Genomic DNA, 22,885 nt, shown 5'->3' with positions numbered 1-22,885 from the left:
GAAGTCCCTTCATCTAGAAAGATGCAGAAACTCCTCCCTCCTTTACCTCTGGAGTTACAGAATTACCCCCAAGAAAGGTATTAAAGGGCATGTGTGTGGAAGACTGGAGACTCTTCTGAATGTCATGCACACCTGCTCATATAGGTCACTTGCTGTGGAGTGGGAGGATAGATGGGCCAAGCAGAAAAGGCAAAAACCATGGCACAAAAACCTTGGTATGAAAAAATGGGGAAGCTGATAACTGGGAAAAACCTGCTACTTGACTGCATCCAGCCTAGACCTATTTATTCTTCCCACATCCAAATCTACAGTCAGAAAAGGACCATAGTATCACAGAAAATTAGGGTTGGAAAAGACCTCAGGAGGCCATGAAGTCCAACCCCCTGCTCAAAGCATCCCCAACTACATCATCCCAGCCAAGGCTTTGTCTAGCCAGGTCTTAAAAACCTCCGAAGAGGGAGATTCCACAACCTTTCTCAGCAGCTTATTCCAGTGCTTTACTAGTGACATTTTCCCCCTTATATCTAACCTAAACTTCCTTGCTGAAAACTTCAGGCCATTGTTCCTTGTTCTGTCATCTGCCACCACTGAGAATAATCTAGCTGCATCTTCTTTGGAACCACCCTTCAGGTACTTGAAGGCCGCTACTAAATCCCATGTCAGTCTTCTCTTCTCCAGACTAAATAAGATGAGTTCCCACAAACTCTCCTCAGAAGTCATGTGCCCCACCCCACTAAACTTTTAGTTACACTCCACTGGATTCTCTCCAATTTATCCACATCCTTTCTATAGTGGGGGCCCATAACTGGACACAGTATTCCAGCTGTGGCCTCACCAGTGACAAACACAGGGGAATAATCACTTCCCTCATTCTGCTGGCAACAGCCCAATATCCTGTTAGCCTTCTTTACAATAAAGGCACACTATTGGCACATATTCTGCTTACTGTCCACTATAACTCCCAGGTCCTTTTCTGCAGAGCTGCTGCTTAGCCATTTAGTCCCCAGCCTGTACTGGTACATGGGATTGTCCCATCCTAAGTGCAGGACTTTGCACTTGTCTTTACTAAACTTCATGACATTTCTTTTTGGTCCAATCCTCCAGTATGTCTAGGTCACTCTAAATCCTAGCCCTACCCTCCAGCTTATCAATTATTCCATCTAGCTTGATGTCATCCACAGGCTTGTTAGGGGTACACTCCATCCCAGATTGTTGATAAAGATATTGAACAAAGCTGGCTCGAGGACTGACTCCAGGGGCACTCCGCTTGATACCAGATGTCCACTAGACATCAAACCATTGATTACTACCCTTGAGCCCAACAATCCAGCTAGTTTTCTGTCCACCTTACAATCCATTCATCCATCCCATATTTCCCTAGCTTGCCTGCAAGAATGGTGCGGAAGACCATATCAAAAGCCTTGCTAAAGTCAAGGTAAATCACATCCACTGCTCCCTCTACATCTACAGAGTCAGTCATCTCATCAGAGAAGGTAATCAAGTTGGTCAAGCATGACTTGCCCTTGGTGAATACAGGCTGACTGTACCTACTGACCTTCTTTTCCTCCAAGTGCTCAGAAATGGGTTCCTTAAGGACTTTTCCAGGGACTGAGGCAAAGCTGACTGGTCTGTAGATCCCTGGATCTTCCTTTCTTCCTTTCTTAAAGACAGACACTGGATTTGTCCTTTTCCCCATCATCTGGAACCTCTCCTAATTGCCTTGAGTTTTCAGAAATAATGGCCAGTGGCTCTGCAATCACATCAGCCAACTCAGTACCCTTGGCTGCATCATGTTTGGCCCCATGGACTTGTACACATTCAGCTTTTCTAAATAGTCCCTAACTTGTTCTTTCATCACTGTTGGCTGCTTACCTCTTCCCCAGACTGTGTTGCCAGGTGCAGTAGTCTGTGGAGGTACAAACATCATTGAGTTTTTCAGCCTTTTCTGCATCATCTGTCACTAGGTTGCCTCCCCCATTAAGTAAGGAACCCATATTTTCCCTGATCTTCCTTTTGTTGCTAACATACTTGTAGATACCCTTCTTGTCACTCTTCACATCCCTTGTTGTTGCAACTCTAATTGCACTTTGGATTTCATCCCTGTATGCCCGAGCAATACTCTTCTACTCCTCCCTAGTAGTTTGCTCAAGTTTCCACTTCTTGTAAGCTTCCTTTTTGTGTTTTAGCTAATTGAAGAGTTTCCTGCTAAGCCAAGCTAGTCTTTTGCCATACTTGCTAGTCTTCCTGCACCCCCAGTGAGGACTATTTAAAGTACAGCCAGACTCCTCTCCTGTACTCCTCTCTCCCTCAGACTTCCCTTCCAGGTGATCCTGCCCATCAGTTCCCTGAGGGAATTAAAGTCTGCTTTTCTGAAGTCCAGGGTCTTTACTCAGTTGCTCTCCATCCTTCCTTTCCTCAGGATCCTGAACTCAATCATCTCATGGTCGCTGCTGCCCAAGTTGCCATCCACTTCTACATCTCTCACCAATTCTACCCTGTTTGTGAGCAGCAGGTCAAGAAGACCATGGCCCCTAGTTCATCTCTCCAGCACTTGTATAAGGGAGTTGTTTCCAATGCTCTCCAAATGCTTCCTGGATTGCTTGTGCATTGCTGTATTGCCCTCCCAGCAGATGTCAGGGTGATTGAAGTCCCCCATGAAGACCAGGGGCTGTGATTGGGAAACTTCTACTAACTTCTGAAGAAAGCTTCATCTACTTCATCCTGGTCTGGTGGTCTATAGCAGACCCCAACCTTGACATCACCCTTGTTGCTCTCTCTTCTGATGCTAACCCGGAGACTTTCAACATGACTGTCTCCAGTTTCATACTAGCACTCTGAGCAAACATACAGCTTTTTAACATACAGTGTAAACTCTTCTTCCTCCTCCTCTCCCTGGCCTGTCCTTCCTAAACAGTTTATACCCATCCATGACAGTGTTCCAGTCATGAGAGCTATCCCACCAAGTCTCTGTTATTCCAATCATGTCATAGGTCTGGAACTCTGCAGGGACTTCCAATTCTTCCTGCTTGTTTCCCAGGCTCCATGCATTCATGTATGGACAACTGCAGAAACTAGCTGACTGCCCTGCTACCTGAGGAAGAATGAGAAGGCCTCCTTTGTTGCCCCCTCCTGCTCGTGGTTCCTTCACCCACTTCCCCACTTACTTCAGGGCTTTGGTCTCCATCCCCAGTGAACCTAGGATGCTAAGCCAAGGCTAGAAAAGGGAAGTGGTTTAAATGGGTAAAGAGAAGCTGCCCAGGGAATGTTAGCGAATGCTAAAAGGAGCCAAGGATCCCAGACTCACTGGCAACCAGTTTCTGTAGCAAGCAGGCTGCCACAGATACTGAAGAAAATGGGCCATGAAGGCTAAGCCATGCTTAATAAGGGGCAGGAAGGGAATGCCAAGGATAGGTAAGACAGCGTATATACATATTTCTCTGTGTGCCAGGCATCTTTGGTTAAATAACTCACACTTCATTTTTAAGAAATGGCTTCTGTGTCATTGCACAGGCTCCTGGAAGGAAAGTCTTACAGGCATCAAGCTGTAGTTTGGATAGTCCAGAGATGGGGTGCAGAGGAGAAACCTAACAATGATGCCTGGCAAATGTTAGCAACAATAAGGAGTGGTCATATAACCATGCCTGTATACCCTTGGTTCCTGTGCAGAGTTAGAGCTAGAGAGCCTTAGAACAGGGACACAACCAAAAAAGCTGACACTGAGCATCTGTTACTAGTTTGTGAGAATGCATTTGGAAAAGTATGCAACCAGGATGATGGAGACTAGGGGTTTGTGAAGTGGGCTGTATTCAATTTGGATTTGGATTCGGCCTGATTCAGGGCACAGTGATTCAATTTGCTGATTCAGATCACTGTCCCAATTTGATTTGGCCAAATCCGAATCTGAAGATTCTATTCTAATTTGGAGAATCAGCGATTTGGCCATAGACACAGCTTTATGTATTCTCCACATACCTTGAGGTATAAAGTGCAGCTCATGAGATGGTGGGGTAGATGAAGCAACCCACAGGAGAGTGGGGGGTGGGGAGGTGGGAGGGGTCCGCATGCTTGGCAGCAGACCCTGAAGTGGATGGCCGCAGTGGGACCCCAGGTACCCCCCCAAACTCAGGAGGCACCAGTCACTGGGCCAGGGGGGTGGGGGGTGTCCCCCACACTCTCCACAGTGGACTTGGAAGTGCACTGGAAGTGCTTCTAGTGCACTTCTGGGCCTGCCGTCAAGCACGCTGGGGACCCCACACTCCTGTGGGATGCTCCATCTGCCCTACCATCTCAGCATTCATGAGCCATGTGGTACCTTGAGATATGTAGAAAAAACATATAAAGCTGTGTCTATGTTATCATATTATCAAATCTCTCTGAATCGAATTGAAGGCTTTCGATTCGATTCAGAGAGATTAATGGGTCTCCTGATCTGATTCGGATTTGGAGATTCAGCCGCCGAATCGGGCTGAATCTCCTCCAAATCGAATCAGCGACTGAAACTTCACACAGCCCTAATGGAGACGTCCATCCAGAAGGTGAAAGACTGAGGTAGTTGTGTACTATTGCAGATGAAATTCCAGTTGGGGGAAGGAAACTGAGGTAGGCATGGAAAGTTAAAAAGAAGATGCAACTCTTCCTACCCCAAATGCTGAGTTACAAAAGGAGCAACAGTTTGACCCCACTCCCCCCTTCCTTGGAGAAGCTGACACCAACTCTCTAAATGCTCTTGAATGAGGAATTCAGGGACTCATTTACAGAGAATGAACTCTCCTGGGGAAGACTGAAACTTGGGGATATATGGAGACAGTTATTGATGTTTCAGAAGCTATAGGTCTTGATACATGATGCCTTTTCTTGGGGTATAGCACACAAAGTCCAAGCTGTTCCATTAAAACTGTACCACAAGCCCTGAGATTCCTCCACAGGGTACTAAGGGTCTGAGATAAACCAAACCTGAGACCTTTTCAAATTATTCCTAGATATATCATGGACTTTTAACAATATAATCCAATCAGGAATGAAATATGTATTTGTTGTAGTAAATTATGCTAGTTGCTGCCTAAAGGCTGTGGCTCTGTTCTCTCTGGAAGGAGACACATTAACTAATGACCTTTTATTGATTTTCATCAGGATGGGTTTTCCCAGCAAAATCCTTACAGACTATAGGAACTATAGGAGGCAACTACACATCTCTGCACTAGAACTTATTGAAAAAGTAAGGATCAAGCACTTTTTGGCTTCAGCATATCACTTTCAAACCAAGGGGCGGGCAGAATGCCTTCATAGAACCCTTGGAAAAATAACAGTAACTCACAGAATTAGAATAAGTGTCTATCAAGTGTGCTGTTATACCTCAAAACTTGCCTATGTCCCTCCTAGCTATAGGGGTTGATCCAATAAAAGGAATCACGCACAAAAATCCTTATTTTTCCTATGGGACCATTCCCCACCTTCCATCACTTTTCCCATGGGGTCATAACTACATCACCTCCAATCCAGACAATGCCTGCACAGCAAAATTGTGTAGCACTGTGTGTGGTTTGTTTCTAGCAGTTTGTGCCATATGATTTCAAAGTATTTTTTCCCCAGTGCTATTATAGTGCTGAATACTCTCTTCAGATGTACTCCAGCTTCTGCTTACAGGAGGTTTTTATAACAGAAGATTACTGATGCTTTCATTTGTTTTTCAAAGGCTATATATTTTTCTAACTCCAAAGTCAATACTACAGCATTAATGTACTTCCACTTACTCTGCATACAGAGGCCATCTGTGCAGTTCTTGGATTGCAGGACAAGACCCTCGCAGTCCTTTCCACCATTCTTTGGTGCTGGTGCTGTGCATTCTCTCCTGCGCCAATGTGTACACTCCGTCCCACAGGTAGACCACTTACTCCATGATGTCCATCTGCCGTCCACTGTAATAAGAAAATGCCATAACTTAGGAAGATCAGAAAGAGAGAGCTGCAAGTACACACACACACACACAAAACAGAGAAAGAAGTTGTTTTTAAAAGAGCAACATGCACTGAAATCCTCTGTTTATCATGAAAAGACAGCTGCCTATCTGACAGCATGAAAAGACAAATAGACTGTGGGAAAGCAAGCTTCCACAAACTGCTCTGAAAATTTGCCTCAAGCCTGTCTTAAATCTGTCAGAGGGATGGAGCAGTTCAGTCTCCAGATGCATTTACTCCTAAGTCCATGTGTTGAGATTGCCAACATGGTAATAATTTGTGTGAACTACAGTGGTGGTTTCTGTGATTTTGACATCCATCCAAAATGTCCATTAGATACTTACATTTCTCAGTCACCACTTACCTGTGTTGAATTCCAAGAGCTGACTTAGACCTTTAAGTCTTTCTATCCCAATTAAAAGGGTCTAAGACATTGAGCCATATATAGACATGACCCATGAAAAGGAGGCAGTCAGTATTTCTCCTGCCCTAGAGTATAGATAAAGACTCTCTCTATTGCTTTCTATCCACTCTTCCCCCTCTTCTCCTTTCTTCCTTTCTAGAACTGAAGCAATAAGAAATTTATCCATGGAAAAGTGACATAAGAAGAAAAAAAAAAAGAAACCAGAAAGGTATCCTTGTTCGTCCCTTTATAACATAGGTTGCTTGCAGACATTAAAAAAGAAATTAAAAAAAAATGGTGCTTTACTTTAAACTCAGCGCATTCCCATGCCAAGCCCAGTGCATGCCCAGAAGAGGCTACATGTTAGTTCGACCCAGCTCTACAGTGTCTGTACAGATTGGGTGCTTCAGTAGGGCTTTCTTGGTGCTTTTATCTAATGGCTAATTGAATCAGCTTTAGCTAAAAGCACGAAAAAGCCCCACTGGAGCATCCGATCTACACAGACACTGCAAAGCTGGATCGAACTAATGTGCTGCAGCTTCTGGTAAAGCACATTTTTCTTAACGTCTGCAAGCAGGCATAAAGATGAAATGAGTCTGCAATAGAACATTATTTTAGATATTCTAAGAAATAACTCAAGCCAATGAAATAGGAGTTACTGGAATAACTGAGTACACTTAGCCAGCCTCCCAAGAATATGTATTCTGCATGTGTAATTTATTACCATTGCTACCATCTATATTTATGAATTTGATATTTACATATTTAAAGGAATACTGTGAAAATGAAAGTCATGGTCATGATTTTTAAAATGTGAGTCTAAAGTTAGGCTCCCAAATTCACCATTAAGTACTTAAATAAATGGTCTAAACAGGGATTTTCACAAGGACTGAATATTGGTCTCACCGTCCCCAGTCAAATCAGTACTGTTACTTCCTTGATCTTTGTATGAGCTGAAGACCCAGATGCTTAGTGCTTTAAATTCCCAATATTTTCAAAAGAGTTGACTTCAATAGTCAGAATTTATAAGCTCAGCTAATATCTAGAGTTTGGAATAATGTTTGGAAATGAACTTTCAGTGCTCCAAGTGTCATCCAGCACCAAGATCTGGGTTTTCATGCCCCCTTCACATACCCAATAATATCTTATTTCAGCAATATATCAGTAGTGCACAGATTTTGATGGGACTACTGACATAAGAAAGCACTACATGCAAAGCTGCCAGAATTTGGCCCTGTAAAAGCTACTCACTCTTTTAATCAGTGTGTTGTTTAGACAGCTTTTGAATAGTGCTGTATTAATGATAATTTTTTTTCTGACAATTTGACTCATTTTAGATTATGTTAAGGCATAAACACTTCAGGTATGAATGTATTGACAGGCAGAGGCATCCACCAAGTTCACACACACAATTCAGGCATTTCAAATGCCCTTCTTATCTTTACAGTGTGAACCAAGAAGTTTATATACAGCAAAGAGAAGGTTACTAATGTGTTTTGGTCAAAATAATTTTCTGTGCTTAATTTCTAGTTTATTTCCACAGCTTTCAACAGATCAAGAGCTTTAGCTCCTAAAATTTGAAGCTTTCAATGTAACGCAAATCCCCTGAATTACTGGCACTGAGATAATGGTGCATGCTTTGTGCATCAGTGGGATTTAATCCATTGCTGTTTGATCTAATGTGCGTGCACTACTTTATCTACTTATATAACACAATATACTTTTTATTTACTGAAATACTGGATTCAGTAAACAAGTGTGTGTGACTAATAGTCACTTCTTAAAATGTCTGAAGTTGGAAAAAATGAAATAATTGCACCGAGGGCTCTGAGTCTTTTATACTGTACCTGGACAGAGAGTGGTGCAAGCTATTTTCTGGACACTTTGGCCCTCACAGAAGGCACCACCATTGAGTGGGGCAGGATTGGTGCAGGTCCTTGTGCGCTTTTGATAACCTCTCCCACAGCGACTGTTACACACTGACCACTCAGTCCATATAGACCAACCACCATTGACTGAAAAGTGATAAATAACAAAGAGCATTAAATAAAGATAAATCTGCCTCTCAGAAAACACCAAAGATTTTGTCAAAGTCCTATAAATACTCCCTCCCATCGAGTGAGATGTGGCTGCATTTTGTAAATGATACATACTGCATGCAAGATGGACAGCTTCTTTCTGAAACCAAATATAGTTAGCAATAAGCACTTACCTATCTACCTACAATGGCAGTCACTGTAAGGATGAATAATGCATCTAGAGCTCTGTAAGGCAACATACATGCATACTGAGAATGCATTATTTATAGATAAGATAATTCACTGTGTATGGAGACCATACTACAGTTTGTTTTCAGATGTAAGCAACTTCTACCCACCTTGACATGCTTTCCTTTCATTTATTTCTCTTGTATTTCTTTTCTGTCTTTGCTGCAAAGGTTCCCAGAGAGCTACAGCAATGACCTCTCCCTGAAAACAATCTGCATCTCTGGAAGCCCAGGCATCTCTATAATGCGTACTCAGCTTGCCATGCAGCTCAGAATGAACTAAAGGGCTGCATTCAGGTGAGAATGGCCTGAGGTATGTGATACCACAGATCTGTCTGCGGCACTGCACACTGCACGTTCAGCTGTTCTCCATGCTGCAAAGGAGTGTGGGGGGGATATCCAGGGTAAAAAAAAATCTGCACAAAAAAAGCAGAGTGGCACACTCTGGGATAACGCGTGCTACTTAAAACCGGAGCCTGGCTGAATGGAGCTACACTTGGACTGCCAGCCAGGCTCCAAGAGTTAGGATCACCACTGCTACAGTTCTGGGAGGCCCTCAGAATCCCAGGTAAGGCTGGCCCCAGCATCCCCTACCCAGGGTAACCTGTTGCATGCCAGAGGGCATGTGGCACAAGCGTTTCCCAGGGACAACTAGCGGCAGCACAAGGTATCCCACTGCTAGTTGTCCCCGGGGAACCAAATGTCTATGCTTGTGTGGATGCGGCTAACCTATTGATTACCTTCTCTGTTATGCACTTCAGTGTGACATACTTGGAGAACAGTATGGAAAAAGGCCGGTGCTGGTACATATCATAGTCTCAAGGTCTGGCTCCTGAAAACCATTTTAGCTCCACAAATTTCCTAATCCCACATTTTTCAATTTTATCACTGTCACAACACAACTCCAAGCCAATGGCTGCTTCTCAACACAGGTCTGTTGCCTGTAATCTTAAACTGCATGGCCTACTCCCTATGACTTGGACAGGATAGATAAGATACGTTGAAATCTACCTATGTCTGTGCATTGCTGTATTCACAACAGTCCGAACACACAGTAAGCATGCCATGGCCTTCTTCAGCATCATAAACATGGCTGTTCAACTCCATTTAGACAGTCTGCTATACAAAGTGAACTAAAAGCCCTCATTGTAACTTCAGGGAGGCAACTGCTTACAATTAAACATAACTGCTACCCTGACTATGAAATTAATGTTTAGGATAATGATAGACATGTTTCCCCCACTTCTCTATCCTGTAATTAAACTGATTGTAAGGAACACCAGGAAAGTTAGCTGGCAGACACCAGAATAAGTCCTTTCCTTCTGGGTATCCCCTGCTTTAGGTATCACAAGGAAAATAATTTCATGGGAGACAGATAAAGGTCTTCATGGAGGTCTTCCTGATGAGGCCTATTTTATGGTGGTACAGAATATGCAAATGTAGAATAATGTGCTAGCTGTTGTCTTATTTTCCCAGAATGTTTTTCTGTAACCTAGATTAAAGATCTGTGAACTATATTCTCAGAATGCCTCTTATATTCATCTGGTACTGCAATTATAACACTCCTTGCTGCTGGGCATTGAAGCAGACCAAAATGACCCAATAGCATGGGGACCCTACTGATGCCCATATCATATGCAGGGTCTGGACCATATAAGATGTCTTTGAGTTTTATTGAGCTTTTAGAATGTTTTGTTCAGAATGTGATATGAACCTAGATGAAATTGGTCTGTGAAGTTCTGATGATGTACAAAATATCCAACTAATTCGTATGCTGTAAATAGGTCATCTATATAAACATAGGAACATTTGAGCATCCATTTAAACTAGTTCTCCATTGTGAGGGAAGAGCTGAGACTCTTCAGCTCTCCAGTGAAGTAATATGCCTTTTATGGTTAAGTGCTGTTATTGTCTTTTACTGAAAAAGTAATTGAGATTGTCTGCTTGGAAGTCTGAGTATCTTTAATGTTGACTCCTGGCTGTAGCTGATATGTACTGGGTATATGTCAATGAGTGGAATAAGGACATCAGGGCCGTTCAAACCGCGTCCAGCTGACAGCCAGTTTGTTCACTGATTAAAGCAGAGGCTCCTGGTCTCTACAAGTGGTTCCTCTATATCAAATATGATGGCAGCAGCAGGCTGAGAACTCCAAAAATTACCTTTGATGTGCAGGCTATACTTTAATCTATATGCTGCAGGACTGCACTTCACTTACCATAGACAATGACAGTAGCAGTAGTGCTTTTCCTCTTGGCAACAATATTTTTGGCTACACAGGTATAATTGGCCGTGTCAGAAAGACGTGCCTGCTTGATGATTAGGTTGTGATCAATGGTAATGTAAAAATTCCGGTCTTCAACAGGATCAATCACCTCTTCATTTTTCAGCCACTCCACCTAAAAGTTTTGAACAGCCACAACAAAGGTCATGAGTCATTCCCATGCCAATCCACAGAGGCTTTCAGCTTTGCATATGTTCAATATCTGACTATTTTATTCATGCCAGAAACTGTTATAACTCAAGGTACACCAGGAAGGTTCCATTTGCATGTGTTGCCTATGCTGCTTGCACCACGTTGCACTGAAATGCCAAGGTAACAATTCTAGCGAACACTGTTCACACCCCACCCTCACCTCACACAATCATCAGCTTTTCCTGCCTTCAAAATATACAAAATTTTGAAAGACTGCCTCCTATTGCATGCAACCAAGTAGCTCATGCAGACTTTCAGGATCTGATACACAGTACACAAAAAGTAAATGTTATGTATTCCTTAAAAGGATAGCTAAGAAAGGGAATGTGAGTGAGGTGGGGGGGGGGGAAGGAAATCACTTATATTATCAGGAACTATGACATGTGTCTTTTCTGTTTGAAGTAGGGAAAGTATCTTGCATATGGAGAGTGCCCAGCACAATGGGAGTCTGATTTTGCTTGGGTTTTCTGAGTGCTAGTCTAATAGGCAATGCTAAAGATTTTCAAACAGACCCCAAATGTGAAGTCAATTATAAGAGTTTTTAGTAGTAGTAATAGTAGATAGTAATATGTATTTATTCATCTTGACTGCAAAAAAATAAGGGAAGTTATCTGGGAACAGAAGAATAGTGTAGAAAATATAAATGCTATTTTACCCATTTCTCTGAATTTCTGTTTACTAATGCATGGTGCCCTGGGCTATGGGGATTTTTTTTAAATCTAGACAATGTTCCTTTTATTGCCCCCTCACAGAAATCCCCTATTATCCCAGAGCTGACTGCTGGGAGCCACCTAGCATTACTTGGCTGAACATTCAGTGGCTTGTTTTCATTTGAACTGAGCGTGCTCTAGAGGAAGGGGCTGGGGCTGTTGATGGATCAAACAGCACCTTCACGTCACTGGGTCATTTCAGCTTGTGCCCAGGATTTAATGAAAAGAAGAAAAATAAAAACAAAAATCAACCCACTGGAACTAGAAGGTGCTAACTGCCAAGACAGGCCTGATTTGTTCTGACAAACCCTGCTTTTCTAACGGTATTTGAACAACTGCCCAACCATCAATGAGACTAGAAACCAACAAAAAAACCCAACTCTGCTGGCTTAAGAGAGTCATACCAACCACTGTGAGCAGTGAAGTGGGTGACTGGAGGTTTTCTTGGCTGAAAGCTAGAGTGCTCAATTCACAACGTGGTCAACTATTGCAAAAAACCAATTTGTGTGTTGGTCTGAATCCTGACTGGTTGCTCAGATGGAACACATTCGTGTTCGCTTCTGCTTGCCGTGTGCAGGCATTAGCACAAATGAGGCTTTTGTCTTTGTTAATTTTAAGGGACTCTCCATTCCCCACACAAATATCTGGATGATATACGAACATGAACAGCTTATACAAACAAGAGTGTTTGCTGTTCATCATTTGTCATTCTCAGTCTAAGGGTCTATGTAGAAGATTGCAGCGTTGTTTGTAGCATCTGATGCAGCAGACTTTTGCATATGAAAGCTTATACCTCACTGAACCAATTAGTCTCTAAGGTGCCACTCTGTCAAAAATTGTCTTCTACCTAATTTCAGACTAACACGGCTAGCTACTCTCTTGTATAGTATTGAGGACCTGAGTCACCTTTAAACAAGCTAGCTTGAGTACTGGAAGTACTTAAACAGGCCTTACAGTATAATCAAGAAAAAAACAGACATTTTACTTGGTTGGAAAACATACATGAAGTCTAACACATACTATAATTTTTCAGTGTTGCCTGAGTATACTACAAGAGGGGCAGGAAATATGCTTCCAAAAGATATTCCATACCATGTGTAGCAGAGTGAAATGCACAGGGAGGGGTGAAACTTAGAGAGCTGCTATAATTCTTTGGGCAAATATATTGTTCTACCTACAGGCATCTCAGGGTTTTTAACTATGAATAATCATATTTTAGCCCATAAAATAAATGAATGAGAGTGTATGTGAGAGAGAGCACTCTCCTCTATCAGCAGATTTCTCAGGAAAAATGTGAGATTCAAAATATATTTGTATTTCTATAAATGGCTAAAACAAGTTGAATCAGATCACAACTCATTTTAAATTCTGCAGGTTTTTCTGTTGTAATTTTTATTTAAGTTGAAAAGAAAAAGTAAGAAGTGCATCTGAGGCTGTACATGTACAATGTATCATGCACCAAATGTCTTTGCTTTGTATGTAAAGGATCACACATTTCATCATTCAAAAATGATTATTTCACCTGATGTAGTCCCTACTCAACAATTTCTTTCTTTAAAAATATTCCCGAGTTCTAACTGCTGCTGTTGCACATGTTCATCCACATTTCAACCATTAATCCCTCTTCTGTTTAAATACAGCCCTTCAAACTGCTCTGCATTTCCTCTCCTGCTTTTACTTTTTAATCTCCTTTTCCAACAATGCATATTCTTAAAACAGATGCATATTTTTTTTGTCAAGGCCTTCTTCAAACTACTACTTTCTCAAAACTATGCTGAACTTCAGATCCACAATCCTACCTTCAGTTTTGGAAAGGTTCTCCAATGTCTTATTCATGTTTTGTAGTAGAATTGCCTGGACTGGACCAACTGACAAATTTTTGTTGAAACATTTTAAAAGTGAAAAATGAAAATTTTGTTAAAAACTTGCTTTACTGTGAGCGCATCTACATGAGACAGTTTACTTGAAATTAGAGCAAATTACTGTGCAGTAAGTATCACTATCTACACATGCAGATGCTTACTGCACAGTAATTTGCTGTAATCATGAGTAAATTTGCAACATGTGAATACAATAAAGCTGTGCAAAGGTTTGGTCCCTGATTCAATTCAGTGGAGATTTGGCCCAATTCAGTGGCTGAATCTCTGAATCCAATTCGAATCAGAGTACCCTTTAATCTCTCCAAATTGATTTGGAACCCTCCGAATTGACTCAGAGAGATTCGGACAGATTTGGTGATTCAGACGTAGATACAGCTTTAAATGTTTTTTTCTACATACCTCTAGGTAGCAGGGACTCCGAATGCTGTGGTGCTAGGGCAGATGCACTGTCCCACAGAAGCACAGGGGACTCTCCAGTGCACTCACTAGCAGACCTGGAAGTGGACCAGAAGCACTTCTGGGTCCACCGGGAGCATGCTGGAAGGGCCCCCCCGTGTCCGCCCAACTTGGCAACTGGGTCTGGGAGTCACCCAGGGTCCCCCTGCAGCCAATCCCTGGGCCAAGTGGGTGCAGGGGGTGGGGGCGGCCCTGTGCACTCCCTGGTAGACCCAGAAGTGTACCGGAAGTACCGCTAGTCTACTTCTGGGTTTGCTGCTGAGCATGCTGGAGAGCCCCCCGTGCTCCTGTGGGACACTCCATCTGCCCCAGCACTGCAGTGATCACAAGCCATGCTGATACCTCAAGGTATGTAGGAAAAACTTTCAAAGCTATGCCTGTGTCTGAATTGCTGATTCGCCAAATCAGCATCGACTTGTCAGATTTGGATTTGGCCGAATTGAATCGGGGACAGTGATCCGAATCAACAGATCGCATCACTGTCCCTCATTTGGGCTCAATCCAAATTGAATAGGCCCATTACACACACCTATAAAATACAAGTAGCAAATTTACTCAGGACTAATTACTGCACAGTACAGCACATGTAGATGGCCGACTGGGAGCAAATTTGTTTCTGGTCAGGCAGGCAGGCAGCACGGGGCTGAAGATTGCTCCCTGCAATCCCATAGCTGCCAGCTGCTGGGGTGGGTTCCACTATTGGTTCCCCTGCCCCAGAAGCATGGATCTCCCAGCCCCCGCTCTGCAACTGCAAAATGGGGACAGAGAACAAGTTCCCAGCCTGTTCCCAGCCTCTACTCTGCAATTTCAGAGTGGGGGCTGGGAGCTCCCTGCATGGAGAGAATTTCCCACTCAGCCTAAAGCTGGTTGGGGCCTGGCCCTGACCGGGACTGTTCTCAAACAGCCCTGGGCTGCATGAGGAAGTCTACTTATACGGCCTGGAGGTGGCTGTCCCATTTTGGCGGGAGGCTTGGAAAGAGCCGCCGGTAAGGGGCAGGGTGCTGGGATCGCAGGAGGGTGCTGGGACCCTGGGTGACTTCCAGACCAGTTGCCAAGCTGGGCAGACAAGGGGGGGCCCTTCCAGGAGTAGCAAATCAAATCCCACATCCCTGCACATGTAGACACCTGCCCAGGGTGGGTTTAAGTTATTCTACAGTAAACCCATCCCGCAGCATTTGCACATGTAGACATACCCTGTATGAATAAAACATTCTCTGGTCTTGGACATATTACTTTTGTAGCACTATAAACACCTTTACAGTGCCCTCAAAAAGGCATGTCCACACATTCGAATTACTTGTAATGCTTCAAACAATAACTTCTTTGCAGTGCTACATTTTGTAGTTTTATATATAATGTGCACTGGTACATGTAGTGCTACAGGAGACCTCTGGCATCCCAGAGTGCTTCACTATCTCTCCTAACTCCAAGGATGCCAGGAACTTTGTAGTGCTATGAATAAATGTGTATCAAAGGCCTCTGACACTGTAATTTCTGCCCTCCTCCCCTTTTTCCAAAGGGAAAAAAACGGTGATAACATGAGAAGAAGCAATTTGTCTCCTCCCTTCCCAACTAAAACTAAACAAATTTTTCTTTTAACCAAAGAAAACTGTAATGGAAAAGTTCAAACAAAATAAAAAAAATCTACTTATCAGATCTGCCCCCCCCCCTCCCCCTGCCCACCCAATGCTGGTCATAAACTCCTTGAAACATATAATTGTTATTTTATTAGGAACAGGGAGGTTAAATGGATCACAAGGTGTAGTAAATACATTCTCTTGTGCTTGAAACAGCTCTTGACTCCAACATCATTTGTTATTCCAGTTCCAAGATAGTATATAGCACAAGGAGGATGATTGCAACAGTCTAATATTACCATATTTACTTGAATCCAAGATAAGTTTTTTGGCTCAGGCAACAGGGGGAAAACAATTTTGTCATGGATTTGACTATCAGCAGTCTGGCTCTGCTCTGGCCGTGAGTTCAGCTAGGCCAGAGCTCAAGCTGTCACTTAAATCCATGGAATCAGCAGCAATATTATGAGTGTGGGCTGGGGTCAGGGCTAGGGTCTGGGATTTGGTGGAGTGCAGGTCAGGGATTTGGTGGAGGATTCTGAGGAAAATCAGACTGAGAATGGGTGGCAGCATGTGTCAGGGACTGAATGGTGGAGGATGAGGTGGGTGGGCAGCAGAATCAGTCAGTGATCAGGTGAAGGATTGGGTGAGGGATGGGCAACAACATGGCTGAGTGACTGGACAGAAGATCAGGTGTCAATGGAGGTTGGGGGTCAGGTAGGGATTGGGTAACAGTGCAGGGTCAGCAGCAGCAGCACATGTAGGGAATCAGGCAACAGTGCATATTCAGGGATGCCACAGCAGCACATTTGGGGATGGATGGAACAGCAGCACTTGTTGCTCAGGTGGATGATGGGGAAGGAGTAGGAATAGGGGATCAGGCAGCAGGGCTCAGGGGCGGCAAGTGGCAGCGCAGGTGGGGGACAGGTGGCAGGGGCTCAGGCATGAAAGGATCAAGGGGCAGGGAAGCAAGGTGCGAGGGTCAGGCTACCTGCCTCTCCTGTGTTTGATGACAAGTTTAAGTCAACCCTCCAATAATTAGATTCTATACATGGAGGATTATAACAGATTTATAATTTTCCATGTATAACATCTAATTATTGAGGGGTTGTATTAAACTCCAAGTCATCTTAGATTGAAATAAATACAGTAAGCACTGAAGAGTTTTAGCTCCCCAGCTGCAATACCATCATAGGCCGCAGATGTTGGCTACATTAGGCTAGCGATCCTTGGCAAACTTAGTGGTATGAAAGTTTGGCCATCTTTTGTCCATCTGTTTCCAAGGAAACATCCACTAGTACAAAGTCACCATCCTGTTGAGGACTTGCCCATCTTTCACAGCACATCGTGTAAACTTGCACATATACGTAGGTATTTATGTTTTTATAGCTATTGATGATTTAAAACTTGGGTGATGCCAAAAGTGCTGGACACATGGAAAAGAGTATAGAGAGAAAGAGACATAAAACTTTGGAAACTGTGCTTCTATCACAGCAGGATTTATATTTTATTTGCCAGGGAAGACATAAGCTTTTAGTCAATAATCTGTGTTTCCCTGGCAAGAAGCCTAAAATTATTTTCCCCTCCTTTCTTTCTTGAGTAGTGCTCAGCCAAAATGAGTCCTAATAGAAATTAGGTATAATCAAGATGGACAGTTTCCCATTCAGTCAATGGCAATGTTTATTTCCTGCATTACCCAGAGGTCAAGGCTGCATGCATCCAGACTAAGAAACAAGCCAGAAACTTGTTTCTTCATCCTCTTCATTTTAGACCTCAGTTTAACCTCTGGGGCTCATGCAGACAGCATTCTTTCTGCTTTTTAATATTTGTTTTCCCTGTGGTACAATAAAAGATTGCATAGCTGAGATTCTAGAAAACGCTACTGATGCTAAAGAAAGTAATCCCTTTTTTAAACCTACAGCACTTCTTTCTGTGGGCTGCATTTAAAAAACGTGAGAATGAAACTACTCTTGACTTCAGGTCCAGACCACAGGGCTTCTCACTGGCCAGAAGACCCACCTCCAGTAGTGGGGTGGCAGGGGTTGGTGCAGCTGCCAGAGTCGCAACATTGGTTCAGTTTTGGAATCCAGGGGGAGAAGCTACCATCACCCATTCTCCTTCCCCCCGCTGCCAATTTCAGTCACCAGTGGCAACCAAAGTCCCCAAACTTGGCAATAGGTAAGAGGGTGCAAGAATAAGCTTGGATTCACCCCCTGGGTTCTAGAGCTGCCCCAATGCAGCAGCTCCATCAGCCACACCAACTTCTAGCCTTTTTTTGTGTTGCGTGCAGCTCATAGGCTGCCAATTAGACAAGCTTGCTATAATCCACTGTTTGTGACATCACAATTACATCAGTGTGTAGAAAATGAGCTGAAGATGTTTGGCTAGAAGATGGATATTTTTGACTTGCACACTTTAGCAAACAGCAAAAATAAGTAATATAAAAGGGAAAATGCACACTGTTGCAATGATAATTAGCCCTTCTTGTGTTTTCTTCAAACTCTTGTACAAACGTTAACTAATTAAAAACATATTATAAACTTAAATGAGGTTTTGTTAGCACACATTTTTAGTTACTAATGGCCTAATTTTTTCCGGAGTTGCTGAGCAGCTGCAGCTGCCACTGACTTTAGTACTCAGCACCTCTGAAAATTAGGCCACTATTTTTTCTTTTTTATCAGAGGTAAACAGAATTGATGAAAGCACAAGTTATTTTCTCATGTAAGCAGCAATTGAGCTTGTGTCAAATATGCAAGATAAGAGAACAGAGTAGATTTAAGACAGTGTAATATATGGGTGACAGCAAGTATGTATATTATTGTTATAAAAGTTACTGAAATATTTTGTTTTAATCATGCTATTCCAATAGGTCAATCTTTCCTCAGCATTAGATTGTTAACCTACAATGTATAGAAAACAATTTTGTTTCTCCAGGTTTATTCTTATGAACCATATTTCCAATGTGGACATTTGTCTGTAGCTATACTGATAAAATATATTTACTGGGTGTCACAAAAAGTATTAAACAAATATCTGGCTATTTTTATTTTAGTAAATAAGGATATGCCTCTAACACCACAAATTACAAACACACACACTCTGGCATCCATGTCCAGCAGACTAGAAATTTTTTGATTTGAGACATAACCATCATAAACAGATTTTCCCTCATGGAAATGACAGTGATGAAAAATTTTAAATGATATATAACTAGTTATTCTTACGTATCATCCACACAGAGCAACATAAATATGAAATTCACAAGGCTGTTTGAGCTCGTAAGTTTTCTGGCATTATTTACTATGTGTTTATATGATGCCTAACAAAATAAGACCATGCACAGTTTGAGGCTGGTATGTGCCACTATAGTATCAAATGTTAATAATAGTTAATGCTGAAAAGATAGGTATGATGAAGAGGATATAATGGGATGACCTGATTTTGGTCAAATTTCCTTATGTTCTATGGATTCAATTGGCAAAGCACTGAGCCACATGAATTCTGCCGATTGCACTGTCTCCATGTGTATTGCATTGCTAAAGCATTTGCAAGCCTGTCATGAGACTGTGCTATCACAGTGATTGGCTGAAGAAACGCACAATCTGATGTTGAAGTAATTTAGAGCAATGCACCTTGCAGCTTCTTCTTTCTCATTCTACTCCCTAGTGAGAGACAGATGTGTTGTTTCTAATTATTCACTGATTGGTATCAGGAGATACATTAACATAATTGGCATATTTGTTCTAATTAACAGAGGGAACCTGCCACATGCCACCCAACATGAAATGTGAGACTATCAGCAAGAAAGAAAAACCCAAAATCATCACAATGGCTATTTCTACAAGTCCTAATCTGGTCTATGTCACCATAAGATGTTTTCAGCAGCAACGTAAAATAATGCAATGCACAGAAATGAAAGCATACAAGGCAGGACAAGATTTTAGCACAGACTGAATGGAGAGTACATTAATCAAACAAGTGATTATAGAAATGGGAAAGCTATTATAGGAACCAATTACTGATGCAAACTGAGCCATGTCAAGCTACGAGAATTATTGAGATGCATAAATCCCTTTGCAAGCAATTTTTGACTTGTTTAGAAACTGGTAGAAGTTGGGACATGGGGCATCCAGGACATCAAGATACTCTTCTTCTGCCAGTGTAGAATTGCTCCTTGTGGTGACTTCTCTAGGGACAGCTGGTCAGGGGATAGTATTTTTTGCCCTAAATATATGTACTGGGCAGAGATTTCCTTGAGACACAACTGAGAAAGCACCTGAGGATTTGGCAACATTTGAACTTTGGCTTCTTAGCACTATCAGGATTAACCATAACTGTCTAATTTCTTTGCTAGCATAGGGCTCACATTCCATGACATCACTCATTGATTAAAGTTGCACTGTTCTCCTAATTACCTGCCCTGATACACTTGTATGTTTTCCAGTGCTTATTTTCATCACAGCTTGGCACACACCTATTGAACAGGTCTTCTGAGAAAGTGCTACAATAGCTACAAATTACTACAATAATTGGAATGTACAGAAGTGTCATACTAGATGCCCAAATAAGAGTAAGAAAACCTCTGGTACCTTCTGAATGGCATGCTTTTTTGCATGTTATATGATTTGTTTGCATTTAGTTTCAAATGCAGTCTTTCTTGCAAGTGTTCAAGAAGTGGGGTGCTCTGTCCTTTGCATGCTAGTGGCTGGAAATGAATTTCTATGTCTTTTCTTAAAAAAAAAAGCTAGCCTCCAGCAAGGTTGAAACTATAGCTATGAGGGATTACTAAACACACACTGGGAATGAAACAGCAAGTGGAAACTGATGATGGTGAAAACAGTAACAGCTTGGCCAGGCCTACACATAAAATCTTTATGACCAAGTTGAAATGCAGTGCATCTTGCACAAAAATGCAAGGTGGCAGCTGGGGCCATACAAAATAGAGCAACCTCAACTGGTTTTATTCTCTGTGCTAGATTGTGTCAAATCAAGAAAATTGTTAACAGAGACCTGACACACTCATCACGTGTATATGTAAGAAAGCCAAAAAAAAAGGCTGAGCCAGTGAAGGCAAGTAAACGACATATGCATTTCAATTGAACTAGCAACTAAGAAAAACCTGTAAAAGGTGCACGAAAGATGCCTTGTAGGTGACAAGTGCACCTTGCTCACATTTCTCAAAACAGGCATTCAATGTCTAAGGTATTACAAATGTCTCAAATCATTCCATGTATGTCTGGTGTTTTGTAAATAGACCATCACCATTACAAGCTGTTGCAAATTTACCCCAGTGGTAAATGAATACCCAAAAATAGGTCCACTAACCAATGCCTCTAGGTATCCTGTTTGACCACTCAAAGCCCATCACAATTAATTGCTAAGCTATGAAAATCACAAGTCTTCATACCTGGAGAAATCCAAAAACAAGAGCCAGGCAATTTAACAATTGTAATATGATAGTCACCCTTTTCCTCCCTGTTTTGTTTGGGCTCTAATCGGCCAACTATCAAGGAAAAATACTTTGAAGCTATACAGTTAAACAGTATAAGAACTGAGCAAATTTGCCAGTAAGGTGTACACTCCAGGAGAAAGATCTCTGCAACATTGAACTCAGCTTAAACAGCAAGGGATCCTGTTTGGTGAAGGCTGCAAGGCTGAACCAGCTTCCTCTGCTTGCACTGGTGAGAAAACACTACTGCAGCTAAATATGTACTAGGACTTTGTGGAGTAGCTCATTTTATTGGGAAGAAGTCTTTTTCTCTCACTTAGTTTTATAGCTTGCTTGTGGTACTGTTATTAAAGCCTTTCTGCTATTGATCAACCGGGTGTTGCATCAATTCTTGGGGCACTAGGTTTAAAAACCCACATTCTAAGGGCAACACAAACCACAGTGACAGTTTGCTCAGTTTTTGTTACTTTTGTTTCTGCTGCCAATAAGGGGAATTTGTCTTCATGCTGTGGAAACACTTCCTTAATTGCACATATGTCCAGCTCACTGCTTGAGTGCTAAAATCTATGCCGAGTGTGTTGTGAAAGCTATACAAATGCTAGCTGTCTGAGGATGTTACACCCTTGTGTTTTTTTATACCACTTGGAGGTGAACCTTTATTAAAACCTCATGACTGAAGATGGACTAGAAGGCTCAGGTAATGGGATACCATTAGATTGTTGGATCATGACAGGACTGACCAAAAATAATAACTGTCTGGTGGTTACCAGGTGGCCTATATGAAATATATCAGTTACTTCTGTCCATTTCCTAGTGGAGAATGGTGTCCATAACTATAATCTGTTAGGCATGTGTTTTGGCATTTTCAGTAGAAAGGTAAGTCTTCAAATGAGTATGGAGACTGTGCTACTATTAAACTCAAAGAATTGGTTTCTTCAGAACTGCTTTAGACAGATTGTGAAGGCAGTGAAATCTGTCCATGCTGTAGATGCTGTATGAACACGGTCCTGTCCATGCTCCAGAAGAGTTTGTCCTCCAGAGCGACACATGAGATTGATTTTTCTAATTTCACAGGAAGGATGACATCTACATTTGATCCCTGAGGGTAGTATTTATTCCTTGCCCGAGCTATGTTGCAGCCACCTAATGGTGGCAGCCATGTTGAATTCTCTTCCTTGTATACCACCATTTAAAAAAGTTCTTTTTCAATATAAAACACCTCCTAGGCAGGCCTAGCACCCGCTGCAAAAAAAGAGGACACAGTACAATATAACCAGCAAGCTCACCACCAGCTGCTAATGACTACTCCATGGACTATAGCTTGGGAATTTCAGTGTTAGAATATGAAGTACCATAATTCCCCACCTTGGCTTGAGCACAAAGTGCAAGATCCAGAAAGGTACTATAGAGCCATTGACAGATGTGGAGGAAAAAAAATGCGCTCTACCAGAAGCAGCAGTGCATTACTTCAACTCAGCTCTGCAGTGTCTGTATAGATTAGGTGCTTCAGCGGGGCTTTTTGGTGCTTCTAGTTAATAGCTGATTCAGTCAGCTATTACATAAAAGCGCCAACAAAGCCCTACTAAAGCGCCCAATCTCTAGACACTGGGAAAGCCAGGGAACTGAAAAATAGTCTGTGTTGGAATGTGATACTGAAAGAAAGAGAGAGAGATGTACTTCCATACATGTTCAAATCTACATGATCTTTTCCAGCCACCT

At 42.2% G+C, this 22,885-nt stretch overlaps 1 protein-coding gene and 1 long non-coding RNA gene across 2 annotated transcripts in view; one reads left to right on the top strand and one right to left on the bottom strand.

Moving 5' to 3' along the window:
- Positions 1–22,885, bottom strand: part of UNC5C (unc-5 netrin receptor C) — a 415,055-nt gene that overhangs the window by 77,322 nt on the left and 314,848 nt on the right. Inside the window, exons 5-7 of the mRNA XM_019552942.1 lie at positions 10,840–11,020; positions 8,205–8,372; positions 5,751–5,915 (exon numbers count right to left, since the gene is read on the bottom strand). Coding sequence (XP_019408487.1) covers positions 5,751–5,915; positions 8,205–8,372; positions 10,840–11,020 — 514 coding nt within the window. The remainder of the gene's footprint in view (positions 1–5,750; positions 5,916–8,204; positions 8,373–10,839; positions 11,021–22,885) is intronic.
- LOC109322093 overlaps positions 21,116–22,885 on the top strand; it is a 7,890-nt gene continuing 6,120 nt past the window's right edge. The window contains exon 1 of the long non-coding RNA XR_002104308.1: positions 21,116–21,199. This is a non-coding gene — a long non-coding RNA (uncharacterized LOC109322093). The remainder of the gene's footprint in view (positions 21,200–22,885) is intronic.

The sequence above is a fragment of the Crocodylus porosus genome, unplaced genomic scaffold (assembly GCF_001723895.1).
Source record: "Crocodylus porosus isolate Cpor-Errol unplaced genomic scaffold, CroPor_comp1, whole genome shotgun sequence".
Classification (NCBI taxonomy): Eukaryota; Metazoa; Chordata; order Crocodylia; family Crocodylidae; genus Crocodylus; species Crocodylus porosus.
This window is presented reverse-complemented; position numbering and strand designations above follow the sequence as displayed.